The 13227-nt window shown below is 42.0% G+C and overlaps 1 protein-coding gene across 1 annotated transcript; it reads right to left on the reverse strand.

Moving 5' to 3' along the window:
* Positions 1–457: 457 nt before the first annotated feature.
* Positions 458–11729, reverse strand: LOC124856287 (deoxynucleotidyltransferase terminal-interacting protein 1). Its single transcript, XM_047346599.1, has 13 exons — positions 11374–11729; positions 7327–7397; positions 7136–7232; positions 6551–6649; positions 6412–6471; positions 6278–6334; positions 5943–5998; positions 5824–5866; positions 5569–5627; positions 5237–5297; positions 5069–5140; positions 3383–3438; positions 458–679 (listed from the first exon to the last, which is right to left on the reverse strand). The coding sequence occupies exons 1-13, from the start codon at positions 11446–11448 to the stop codon at positions 571–573; spliced, it is 915 nt and encodes a 304-aa protein (XP_047202555.1). The 5' UTR covers positions 11449–11729; the 3' UTR covers positions 458–570.
* Between the last annotated feature and the right edge of the window lie 1498 nt (positions 11730–13227).

Consider the following 13227-nt stretch of genomic DNA (forward strand, 5'->3'; position numbering starts at 1 on the left):
TTAATTTCCCTTTGGGATTAATAAAGTATTTTTGAATTGAATCAAGAGAGCAAAGCAGTAATCAGGGCAAAGGGATGTTATTGGAAGAATCTAAAATATTAAAATGTTTAGTTATTTCATGCTTTTTGTTTCCTTTGATGAGAATCTACAATGTAAACAGTCATGAAAATAAAGAGACCCATTAAGTGAGAAAGTGTATCTAAAACCTTTGACCGGTAATGTGTCTAAATGTAAAACCCATCAGGCCAGGTAATTGTGTCGGTCCGAAGCAGGTTTTTAACACATGGAAATGAACTAGAACCGTCTGGATCCTCATGATGCTACTTTGCACTGTGAAGAAAATGGACGCTGCAGCTCAGAGACCCCAACAGTTTCACATCAATCACTGATCAGCTGATCACAGGAAGTGATGTCACCGCCTTTGGGAGTGGTGAAGCTAAGGAACAGAATACAAACATCATTCACAAGCAGAATTTATTCTTTTCTTTTTTTTTATTACAGCAGAAAAAACAAAACCAAAACATCCAATACAAAAGGTCACATGATTAGGGGCTCATCGTCACGTGACCTTCAGGGGTCGTTGTCTCTCTGTGCCTCCATGGCTCGCTGCATCTTCTCCACCATCCATAGAGGAACACTGAATGGCTTCAGCTCATCCATCCTCACATCTGGACAGTCCCTGAGAAACATACACACACGTTTCCATGGTAACCACATCCTGACAGTCCCACACAGCTAAAAGCGGATCAGATAAGGTGATCAGAACAAACACCGGACTGAAGGGACACAAACTAACTGAGGCTCACCAGCTGTCATGGAGGGACTGGAGCTTAAAACAGGAAGAACAGACTCCTCACACCCTCAGGACATGTGATCAGTTTAGAGCTGATGAGTAAGCAGAGCTTACTGGTCCACCTGATCAGTTTGGCTCTTATCCAGTTTACTGAGTTGTCCTTTAGAACCTGGTGTTTTGATGGTGGTCCTGAGGACCTTTGTTCTATTGTTCTGAGCCAGATCATACCTGGTTTCTCTTATCAGTTCTAATTTCCCTACACACCTGACCAGTTCTCAATTTTTAGATACATTTTCAGACCTTTTATCTGATTTAGTGTTAAATACAGATAAAGTTATTATAGTGGGGGATTTTAACATTCATGTTGACACTGAAAGTGATAGCCTAAATATAGCGTTTAATGCTATCTTAGACTCAATTGGCTTTGCTCAAAACATTAACAAACCTACCCACCTTTGTCTTCATTCTCTGGACCTTGTGCTGACATATGGCATTGAGTGTAAAGACATAACAATATTCTCTCATAACCCTGTCCTGTCTGACCATTTCTTAATAACCTTTGAGTTTAATTTAACCAAGTACTCCACACCTGAAAGAAAATGTTATTATAGTAGATCATTATCAGACGATGCTGTAACAACCTTTAAATAATCTGTTCCACTTTTAATTTCCTTATTATCACTGAAAAGCACAATGGAGGGCAATAATTTTGTTTCTGCCCCTTCACAAATTGATTCTCTTGTTCATAGTGTTTCTTCATTATTACGTGATGCATTAGACAATGCAGCCCCCTTGAAAAAGAAGGTAATCATTAATAGGAGGCTAGCTCCCTGGTTTAATTCAGAGCTGCGTACTTTAAAGAACAATGTTAGAAAATTGGAGAGAAAATGGCGCTCTACACACCTAGAGGATTCCTACTTAATCTGGAAAAATAGCCTACTGTTGTATAAAAAGACACTTCACCAAGCTAGAACAGCTTATATCTCATCATTAATAGAAGAGAACAAGAATAATCCTAGGTTTCTCTTTAGTACAGTTGCTAAACTTACACAGAGTCATAGCTCTGTTGAGCCATCCATTCCCTTAGCTCTTAGCAGTCATGACTTTATGGGATTCTTCTTAAATAAAATTGATTCTATTAAAAATAAAATCTTTGACATACTCCTGAAGATGATTACTTCATCCTCAGCAGGTGAGACAACATTGGAAATAACTGCAGAACCTGATTTGTGTTTGGACTGTTTTGATCCTGTGAAGCTTCCTGAGTTATCAGAAATATTAGCTTCATCTAAACCTTCAACTTATATGTTAGACCCAAACCCAACCAAATTATTTAAGGAAGTGTTCCCTCTGATTACCAGCCCCATTTTAGATATGATTAATCTATCTTTAGTAAATGGATCAGAACCACAGCTTTTAAGGTAGCTGTAATTAAACCTTTACTTAAGAAACCTTCGCTTGATCGAGATGATTTAATAAATTACAGACCTATATCCAATCTTCCATTCTTATCTAAAATTCTTGAGAAAATAGTTGCTAATCAAATGTGTGAACATTTATACAGCAATGACCTGTTTGAAGAGTTTCAGTCAGGTTTCAGAGCTCATCATAGCACTGAAACAGCTCTGCTGAAAGTCACTAATGATATTCTTATGGCCTCAGATAATGGACTTGTGTCTGTTCTGGTTCTGTTAGATCTCAGTGCTGCATTTGATCCAGTCGATCATAATATTCTCTTAGAAAGGTTGGAATATGCTGTAGGGATCAGGGGAACAGCACTAGGCTGGTTTAAATCTTATCTGTCTGACAGATTCCAGTTTGTTCATGTAAATGATAAATCATCTTTAAACTCCAGGGTTAATTGTGGAGTACCACAGGGTTCAGTACTTGGTCCAATTCTCTTTACTATATATATGCTTCCAATAGGTCAAATTATCAGGCAGCATAGAATAAATTTTCACTGTTACGCTGATGATACTCAGCTTTACTTATCCATAAATCCTGATGAGTCCAACCAGTTAGATAGACTACAAGCATGTCTTGAAGATATAAAAACTTGAATGACTTTAAATTTTCTGCTTCTAAATTCAGACAAGACAGAAGTTGTCGTCTTTGGACCGGAGTCTTTAAAAAAGAAACTGCTTAGTCAATCACTTAACCTGGATGGCATTAAATTGACCTCTGATGACCACTTTCATCCTCTTCGCTACATTCTCACACTACTCTCCAATTTTGCATTATTTGCTGTTATTTCAGCTTTTAACTTTGTTCTCTCTTTTCTCTTCCTAGAAGCTACACCTGGCCTGACTCTGTGTCTACCTGTGACACCTTTCTGGAGAGGGGAATCATCCAAGCTTCTGCTGGCAACAACTTAATGCTCACCTTCTACAGATGATCCACATGGCCCTGTCTTTTAGTGTTTAACCCTTTCTCTCTCCTAGACATGGCTACTGACTGAGCTTCTACTGTAACTAACTCTATGTGCTCTCTTTCAGACTCTATCCTTGAAAACTGGATCAGAGTTTATCTGCTTAGCTGTCTTTCTCTCCTAGATGAAGCCTCTAAAGGAGCTTGATGGTTGAGGCTCACCGGTACTCATCACTGCGGGACAGATCCTGGATGTCCTCCTCAATCAGCAGGTAGGCCTGAAACAGGAACATAGACCGGGTCAGGAACAAGCTGCAGAGATCAGTATTTCTGTGGAACCTTCGATGGAATCAGAGGTTTGCTTTTAGGCCCAGTTATTAACATGCGTCCTGGCAGATCTGATTGTACGGTTGAAGGCTAATTATCCATACCCCCCCTGGGAGATTCTTTTTATTTGTTCTAATTATATGTATCTTGTAATTTTATGTTTTAATGATTATTTTCTCTTTGTGATGTTTATCTATGAAACCTTTCTAGATTTCAGCTAAAGGTCATCCCTTAATATGACCAACATGGTTCTGACTGCAAGTGAGATTAATGTTCTGGACCGCCTAGCCGGAGTTCAGACCTGAATCTGGTAGAGAATCTGTGGAGGGAGCTAAATATGAGGGTCGTGGTAAGGAGGACTTCCAACCTCAGACTTGGAGCTAATCAGTAAATATGGATCATCAGAACACCTTGATGTGGAGAAAGCTCCTCAGCAGTTACAAGGGTTTGATAATAAAATAAGAGTTTTTCATTCATTACTGATGAAGGGTAGAAATAATTTCACAGGCCATTTTATAATAAAAGTTAAAGTAATTATTTTTACATTTTTCCTTGTTTTATTGTCTCCTGAGAGACGCTCCTCTCATGTCCTACTGGAGACAATCTACCTGGAATTAAAACAACTTTGTCTAAGTCTGCCGGGGGTATGAATAATTTATTCATGCATTTATATTTAGGATCCAAATCTGCTTACTGTGGTTCCTTCAGCTCCAGACTAGCAGCTCATTGGTGGAGTTTTCACACCAGTAAAGTCCTTTGGCCCAGTTGTTCCTCCATTACAGACCCGATAATGGAGGAAAACTATCCTAGAAGTTCTGTTTGCTGCATTTGGTTCTGCATGTTTGTGCCGTTATTACAGCAGTAAAATCACTGAAGACGACGACGTGCTCAGCGTGTTCTGACCCACAACATGCTGGTAGCAGCGTTGCTAAGCAACAGACAGCTGATCAGGTATGATTTCAGTACAGTGACACCTTCCTACCAGCTACACTGGTCCGTTCAGTCCAAAGAGACGAATGTTCTCTGCAGTTGGGTCGGATCGGGGTCGGTTGGTATTCACACCAGAAGTGAACTGTACCAGAGTCCATTTGAAAGCGAATCAAAACCACCTGAAAAAGTGGGTCTCTGTCTGGTTGTTTGATCTGGACCACGGGGAGAAAACGAACTCCGTTCCGTTTAAAGTGGACCGAAAGTGGCAGGTGTGAATGCATCCCAACATGTCATATAAGACAGGAAACAGCAGCAGAACCAAGACAGTACCGCAAGGAAAACACCTAATGGCTTTCAGGCGTAGAAGTGACAGGACCTTCAGCAGATCAAGAAAATCCTCATTGGTGAAAGAATGAACTTAAACATTCTGAACACAAAGATGGTTCAGTGTCACCTAAGACGGATTGGGTTCAGAGTACCAAACTAAAGACATTTGAAGCGAGTTCACGACCGGATTCAATGTAGTCCAAACAATCGGATCACAATGGACGCATGTTAGCAACAGGTTTGAACTGGGCCTTATATCTGATTTGCGTGATGGGTTCTGATCCATTTCCCTGTAAGTATTTTATTACCGACAGAATTTCTCACCATCTTCCCTCCTGTCGCCCTCATGTGGTGTCTCTCTGCCAGCCACTGCTTATCCTTGGCATCAGCAGCGTACTGAAACACAGACTTAATGAGTACAGCGCCCCCCTCAGGTAACCCACACACCTACAGACAGTTCACCATGTGACAGGAAATGTCAGGTGGATTTACCTTGAACAGGTCGGCGTGCTTTATGTAGATCCGTCCTCTGGTCCCGCCCATCCCCAACGCCCTGTGATGACATCACAGCAGCTGATGACTCACTTCCTGTTCCAGCACTAACATCCTTAGAAGTTACTATTAGTCCAAGACTGAATGTTCTCAGATGAAGATGAGTTTGTCAAAGCCCACCTGCTAAGATTACTGATCAGCTGGTCTGATCACAGGTGGACAAGATGACATCATGATGTCATCATGATGACATCATGATAACATCACATTTTTTTCTATCTTTAAAATCTGTTTCTGACAGATTAGCAGGTGTCTTCGGTGCTGGGACTCACTTGTTGGCTCTGGAGCCGAGAACAAACGTGCTGCTGTCGTTGAGCCTGGATGGATCCCACTGAAAAACACACACATACATGAACTTTGGACAGGTGAAGGTAGTTTTAATATGTCAGCTAGAAAACACTGACTGGTAATTTTATTTATTGATAGAAATACAGTTTTAAGAAGTTCTGAGATGGCTCCTGTTTCTAACCTGACCACCAGGTGGCAGCAGTGTACCTTTAAAGATCAAGCTTCCAGAACAGACTCACCTTTGGCCCCTCCCTCTTTACAGGCTCAGCCTTTGGCTTTACTCTGATGACAAAAACACAAACTGATCAGGTGCTACGATCTACCTGGACACTAATGATGTCACCTGGTGGGTACTCACAGAGAGTAGGTCATAGGTCGGTCAGAGGAGATGACGGGACCTGGACGACTTTTCCTCTGAGGACACAGAACCGTCAGACAGATTCATCAATCACACTGAGGTAACAAGTACATTAAATAGTCAGGTCAGCAACCACAGCTGAGAATCACATCCAAGTCATACCTGAACCACACCAACATACCCAAGTCCTTCCACATGAGTTACACAAGACTCATACCTCCATCATACTTGAGAAATTGAGTTCCTGTGACTCAAATTCGATGACACTCACACCTGAGTCATACCAAGTCACACCTCATTCCAACTGAATCATTCATACCTGAGTCACATGTTACCTTTTTGGGGAGCGGGCTTCCTCTGAGAATAAAGTCTTCATCAACTGCTCTGGATCTCTGGATGACAAAGAAAACCGGGTCAGAACCAAGTTAGGTCACAGCATGTTCTGATTGGTCAGCCATAAGGCGTGTACCTTCATAGTGACCTCTGATCCCGTTCTTTTCCCCTCCACCTCTGGAAACAGCTGTTTGGCCTGGTGAAGACATGACAAAACCAGGTAAGTGCAGGTAGCTACAGGAAGCATTAAGAGACAAAACAGGAAGTGACCTCACATGTTCCAGAACATTCCGGCAGGCCTCCCTGATCAACTGATCCGTCTGTACATCTTCACCCATGTTCTCCTTCACGTTCTCTGCTGCCTTCTCAAAGAACTGCAACACAAACACCTGATCAGACCCAACACCTGCCTGTACTGCCCCTTTTCCACCAGTCCCTACTCAGAGCGGGTCGCTGTGGGTCGACTCACTTTTCCATTAGTAACAGTTAAATCTATTTATGCTGTATTACCCGTCTATGAGCTCTATTATAGCAGCTAGCATTAGGTAGCGTTAGTTGCTCCTCTAGTTTGATACAACATGGCTTCCCTCTCTCTCCTGTTCTGACCCACAGTGCTTCAAGTCTTGCTGCCCAGAACCTTCTCTGGTTCTGTTCTTTAACTCAGAGTCTGACAGTGTTTCTAAATCACATCAGTTTGGATTGTGGGGCCACCTTGCTATTAATGATCCCGCCCTTATTGAGATGTTACTCAATTGTAATGGAAAATGTATCAAATCATGTTAATCTGACCCGACCCGACTAGATTAGGTACTAGTGGAAACAGGACATATGCGGGCTGCCCCATCAGTGTGATCTCAGACCTTCTGGTACTTCCTGAACACAGCCATGATGTCATCATTGAAGCTGGGCTGAAGTACTGCCCTCAGCAGGTCCATGGACACCTGAGGATCTGTGTAGCTGCTCACAGGTGGGAGAAGGATTGTGATTAGACTGGACTGGGTTAGAACTGGAGCCAGTATAACCAACAGAGCCAGTATCCAGTCGCACTGACCTGACAGCGGTGTGTGAGCGGCGTCCTCGTCTCTGAACGTGTCTGTGTTTGATCATCAGGTTCCACGGCTTCTACACACAGATGATCAGAAACACTCAGTGGTTCAGTGAGTCCGATATCATCACCTTTACCTCTAAAATCCCCAAAAAAGGTTCTGTGGAGAAACTTTTCAGTCTTGATTTTAGATTCTCACCAAACATCATCTTTCTTGTTGCCATCAGATGTTTAAATGTGAAGCGTCATCTTGTTCTTAACTAATTACCTTTGTAATAAAGTTTTTCTATCCTTAGAAAAGTCCATTTCACTTTCAGAACCAGCAGTCTATGTTCTTTTGGACATGCATTGCTGGACCAGCAACACCTGCTTGCGTGCTTGATGGCATTTAGACTGAACCCGGCCCAGACACGAATTCAACTATATACAGCTCAGAATTATTCATACCCTTGGCAGATAGAGCAGTGGTTCTCAACCCTGGTCAATCAGTCAGTCAAACTATATTTATATATCATCTTCCAACAACGCCTTGCATTGATCAAGATCCTCTACAAAATAAAACCGATAAATACAGAACACTAGAAAACAAGTAAAAACTAGAAATACAAACACATTAAAAGAACATTTAAAACAGTCAGTCATTTTCTACCACTTATTCCATAGTGGGTCACGGGGGAGCTGGTTCCTATCTCCAGCAGTCTATGGGCGAGAGGCGGGGTTCACCCTGGACAGGTCACCAGTCCATTGCAGGGCAACAACATTTAAAACACTAAAAATCAAATGCCAAAAGCCTTTTTAAATAATTAGGTCTTAAGTTTAGCTTTGAATAAAACCAGGTGAGAGATGGCGCTCAACTTATAGACCAGGATGTTGGGCCGACCACTGGAAACAACCGGTCCCCCACTGCTTACACCTAGAGCGAGGTACCTCCAGCAGACCGTAAGGCTCTAGCTGAAGTTCAGCTAGGTAGGGCGGTGCAAGGCCAACCAGCAGCAGTTTAAACTGTATCCTGAACTGAACCAGAAGTCAGTGCAGTGATAGAGGCTTCAGTGCTTCGGACGTCTGTTAACGCCTCATTCCTCTAGGTTAAGGTCCGGAGGGTGGCAGAAAGGAACCCCCGAACACAAACAGGACAGTGTGTCCAAAAGGCCAAGAAGGACAAACACTGAGATAGAGAATCAGGCTCTAGTCCTCAAAGGCTGGTGTCCTTGCTCCAACACAACCAATTGAAATGGTTAAATTACAGCAGGTCACCCAGCTCTGAGCCGTTCACCTGATTCAGGTGAACATCTAGAACGTGCAGGACATCAGCCCTTAAAGCCTGACTAGGGACACAGCTGATTTAGGGCTATGGACCTGAAGCTCATCACCAGAGGTACAGGTCCTTCTCAAAATATTAGCATATTGTGATAAAGTTCATTATTTTCCATAATGTAATGATGAAAATTTAACATTCATATAATTTAGATTCATTGCACACTAACTGAAATATTTCAGGTCTTTTATTGTCTTAATACGGATGATTGTGGCATACAGCTCATGAAAACCCAAAATTCCTATCTCACAAAATTAGCATATTTCATCCGACCAATAAAAGAAAAGTGTTTTTAATACAAAAAACGTCAACCTTCAAATAATCATGTACAGTTATGCACTCAATACTTGGTCGGGAATCCTTTTGCAGAAATGACTGCTTCAATGCGGCGTGGCATGGAGGCAATCAGCCTGTGGCACTGCTGAGGTCTTATGGAGGCCCAGGATGCTTCGATAGCGGCCTTTAGCTCATCCAGAGTGTTGGGTCTTGAGTCTCTCAACGTTCTCTTCACAATATCCCACAGATTCTCTATGGGGTTCAGGTCAGGAGAGTTGGCAGGCCAATTGAGCACAGTGATACCATGGTCAGTAAACCATTTACCAGTGGTTTTGGCACTGTGAGCAGGTGCCAGGTCGTGCTGAAAAATGAAATCTTCATCTCCATAAAGCTTTTCAGCAGATGGAAGCATGAAGTGCTCCAAAATCTCCTGATAGCTAGCTGCATTGACCCTGCCCTTGATAAAACACAGTGGACCAACACCAGCAGCTGACACGGCACCCCAGACCATCACTGACTGTGGGTACTTGACACTGGACTTCTGGCATTTTGGCATTTCCTTCTCCCCAGTCTTCCTCCAGACTCTGGTACCTTGATTTCCTGAATGACATGCAGAATTTGCTTTCATCCGAAAAAAGTACTTTGGACCACTGAGCAACAGTCCAGTGCTGCTTCTCTGTAGCCCAGGTCAGGCTGCTTCTGCTGCTGTTTCTGGTTCAAAAGTGGCTTGACCTGGGGAATGCGGCACCTGTAGCCCATTTCCTGCACACGCCTGTGCACGGTGGCTCTGGATGTTTCTACTCCAGACTCAGTCCACTGCTTCCACAGGTCCCCCAAGGTCTGGAATCGGCCCTTCTCCACAATCTTCCTCAGGGTCCGGTCACCTCTTCTCGTTGTGCAGCGTTTTCTGCCACACTTTTTCCTTCCCACAGACTTCCCACTGAGGTGCCTTGATACAGCACTCTGGGAACAGCCTATTCGTTCAGAAATTTCTTTCTGTGTCTTACCCTCTTGCTTGAGGATGTCAATAGTGGCCTTCTGGACAGCAGTCAGGTCGGCAGTCTTACCCATGATTGGGGTTTTGAGTGATGAACCAGGCTGGGAGTTTTAAAGGCCTCAGGAATCTTTTGCAGGTGTTTAGAGTTAACTGGTTGATTCAGATGATTAGGTTCATAGCTCGTTTAGAGACCCTTTTAATAATATGCTAATTTTGTGAGATAGGAATTTTGGGTTTTCATGAGCTGTATGCCAAAATCATCCGTATTAAGACAATAAAAGACCTGAAATATTTCAGTTAGTGTGCAATGAATCTAAAATATATGAATGTTACATTTTCATCATGACATTATGGAAAATAATGAACTTTATAACAATATGCTAATATTTTGAGAAGGACCTGTAAATCACTAGAAGACCAGAGGAAACATGCAGATAAGGGACAAATAACTTTGGCATGGCTATAGTGAGAAAAATGTAAACAAAAACAGATAAATGACATTTTTAAAGAAATGATACTGTTACATCGTTTCATCTTCTAAGAGAAGTCTGTTGCATTTCCTGATCCTGAACAAATGAACATCATTGGAAATCTAAATCTGCCAGAAGAATGAATCATTTTGAGCTTCAGGGTTTTTAATCTTTGCTACCGAATTCAGCAAAAACCAGGAAACATGGTCTGAAGGTCTAGACCCAGACGTTTCCTCTCAGAACCATGAGAACTCGAGATAACATTTTAAAAGCACACTTTGTTCTGTTGATCAAACGAAGCTCATAATTCTCACATCTGGGCACGTATAAAAAAAACTACCAATATTTGATTGTTTTAAAATATTTACCTATTGCTCAATAAATCTGTAAAACCTCAGAATTTTAAAAAGGTCAAGAGTTATACAACTTTATTTATAAAGCACTTTAAAAACACTGTTGACCGAAGTGCTGTGCACTGATAAAACTAATAAAAATAGTTAAATTAATAAAAGAGTTTTGAATTTAGTTATTAGTTAACATCTTAAAGATACATTTTTAACAAACTTGGTTAGTTTGCTTTACTTTAGTTTGTTTTAATAAATCCAGTAAAAAACTAAAATAAACGTAAATGTTAAAAAGAAAACAAAGCTGACATAAACCTACACATAAATAAAAAGAAAACCAAAACAGAAAAAAACAGCAAAATTACAAAAGAAAGCAGAAGATTATAAGGAATTAAGGAAAATGTTCAAATAAAACACACAAAAATAGTTTTAATAAAATATTTTTAAAAATACCATAAATCCTAAATTAAAACAAAAATAAAAACCCTGTAACATATATTTAACTAACATACAACTTGAGTTGTTTTCTAAGTAAGATAAATGTTGATAAAACTTTAAATAATAAAAGTTAAAAAATGTAAAGTACATTTAAATAAAATGGTAGCTTCCTTGTTAGCAACCGCTAGCTGCGGCTCTCTCATGATTTCTTACCGGGTTCTGGTCCGGGTTTTCTGCTCCGACTTGCTCCAGCCACTCCCGGCCTCCCTCGCTGCGGTGGGCTCCCATCCTGAACGTTGCGCTAAGGTTCTGCAGCGGTTCGTTTCGGTCCAGTCAGCTCCGGACTGATCCGAGCTAACCGTGCTAGGCTAACGGTGGCTAAAGTAGCGGATACCGACGGTGCTTAACGTGCTTAAGAGATTTCCGATATCGGTTCGGTTCTGTGATCGGTACAGCAATTAAACGTTGATTTTCAAATCAGCTGGCGATCAAAGATCGATCTAAGGTTTGATATTTATTTCCAGGAAGTTGCACGGCTAGCACTTCCGTTTAAGTGAAGCTAGTTTCCGGGCACCAGATTCCGGCTCCAGGTTTCAAAATAAAAGTTCGGTTTGAGACGAATCAGCAGCATATTTTACAGCTCTGTTACTTCAGATGGATATACAGGTCCTTCTCAAAATATTAGCATATTGTGATAAAGTTTATTATTTTCCATAATGTCATGATGAAAATTTAACATTCATATATTTTAGATTCATTGCACACTAACTGAAATATTTCAGGTCTTTTATTGTCTTAATACGGATGATTTTGGCATACAGCTCATGAAAACCCAAAATTCCTATCTCACAAAATTAGCATATTTCATCCGACCAATAAAAGAAAAGTGTTTTTAATACAAAAAACATCAACCTTCAAATAATCATGTACAGTTATGCACTCAATACTTGGTCGGGAATCCTTTGGCAGAAATGACTGCTTCAATGCGGCGTGGCATGGAGGCAATCAGCCTGTGGCTACTGCTGAGGTCTTATGGAGGTCCAGGATGCTTCGATAGCGGCCTTTAGCTCATCCAGAGTGTTGGGTCTTGAGTCTCTCAACGTTCTCTTCACAATATCCCACAGATTCTCTATGGGGTTCAGGTCAGGAGAGTTGGCAGGCCAATTGAGCACAGTGATACCATGGTCAGTAAACCATTTACCAGTGGTTTTGGCACTGTGAGCAGGTGCCAGGTCGTGCTGAAAAATAAATCTTCATCTCCATAAAGCTTTTCAGCAGATGGAAGCATGAAGTGCTCCAAAATCTCCTGATAGCTAGCTGCATTGACCCTGCCCTTGATAAAACACAGTGGACCAACACCAGCAGCTGACACGGCACCCCAGACCATCACTGACTGTGGGTACTTGACACTGGACTTCTGGCATTTTGGCATTTCCTTCTCCCCAGTCTTCCTCCAGACTCTGGCACCTTGATTTCCGAATGACATGCAGAATTTGCTTTCATCCGAAAAAAGTACTTTGGACCACTGAGCAACAGTCCAGTGCTGCTTCTCTGTAGCCCAGGTCAGGCGCTTCTGCCGCTGTTTCTGGTTCAAAAGTGGCTTGACCTGGGGAATGCGGCACCTGTAGACCATTTCCTGCACACGCCTGTGCACGGTGGCTCTGGATGTTTCTACTCCAGACTCAGTCCACTGCTTCCGCAGGTCCCCCAAGGTCTGGAATCGGCCCTTCTCCACAATCTTCCTCAGGGTCCGGTCACCTCTTCTCGTTGTGCAGCGTTTTCTGCCACACTTTTTCCTTCCCACAGACTTCCCACTGAGGTGCCTTGATACAGCACTCTGGGAACAGCCTATTCGTTCAGAAATGTCTTTCTGTGTCTTACCCTCTTGCTTGAGGGTGTCAATAGTGGCCTTCTGGACAGCAGTCAGGTCGGCAGTCTTACCCATGATTGGGGTTTTGAGTGATGAACCAGGCTGGGAGTTTTAAAGGCCTCAGGAATCTTTTGCAGGTGTTTAGAGTTAACTCGTTGATTCAGATGATTAGGTTCATAGCTCGTTTAGAGACCCTT

Source organism: Girardinichthys multiradiatus, chromosome 20, assembly GCF_021462225.1.
Source record: "Girardinichthys multiradiatus isolate DD_20200921_A chromosome 20, DD_fGirMul_XY1, whole genome shotgun sequence".
In the NCBI taxonomy this organism is placed as follows: Eukaryota; Metazoa; Chordata; class Actinopteri; order Cyprinodontiformes; family Goodeidae; genus Girardinichthys; species Girardinichthys multiradiatus.

What these genes read in the sequence shown, in the direction of transcription:
- LOC124856287 (XM_047346599.1), bottom strand. Translation starts at nt 11,448, where the DNA reads ATGGGAGCCCACCGCAGCGAGGGAGGCCGGGAGTGGCTGGAGCAAGTC. An exon ending in TGTTCAGGAAGTACCAGAAG is followed by an intron (nt 6,650 to 7,135) that starts GTCTGAGATCAC and finishes TTTGTGTTGCAG; the next exon opens with TTCTTTGAGAAGGCAGCAGA. An exon ending in CTCGGCTCCAGAGCCAACAA is followed by an intron (nt 5,298 to 5,568) that starts GTGAGTCCCAGC and finishes ATGTCATCACAG; the next exon opens with GGCGTTGGGGATGGGCGGGA.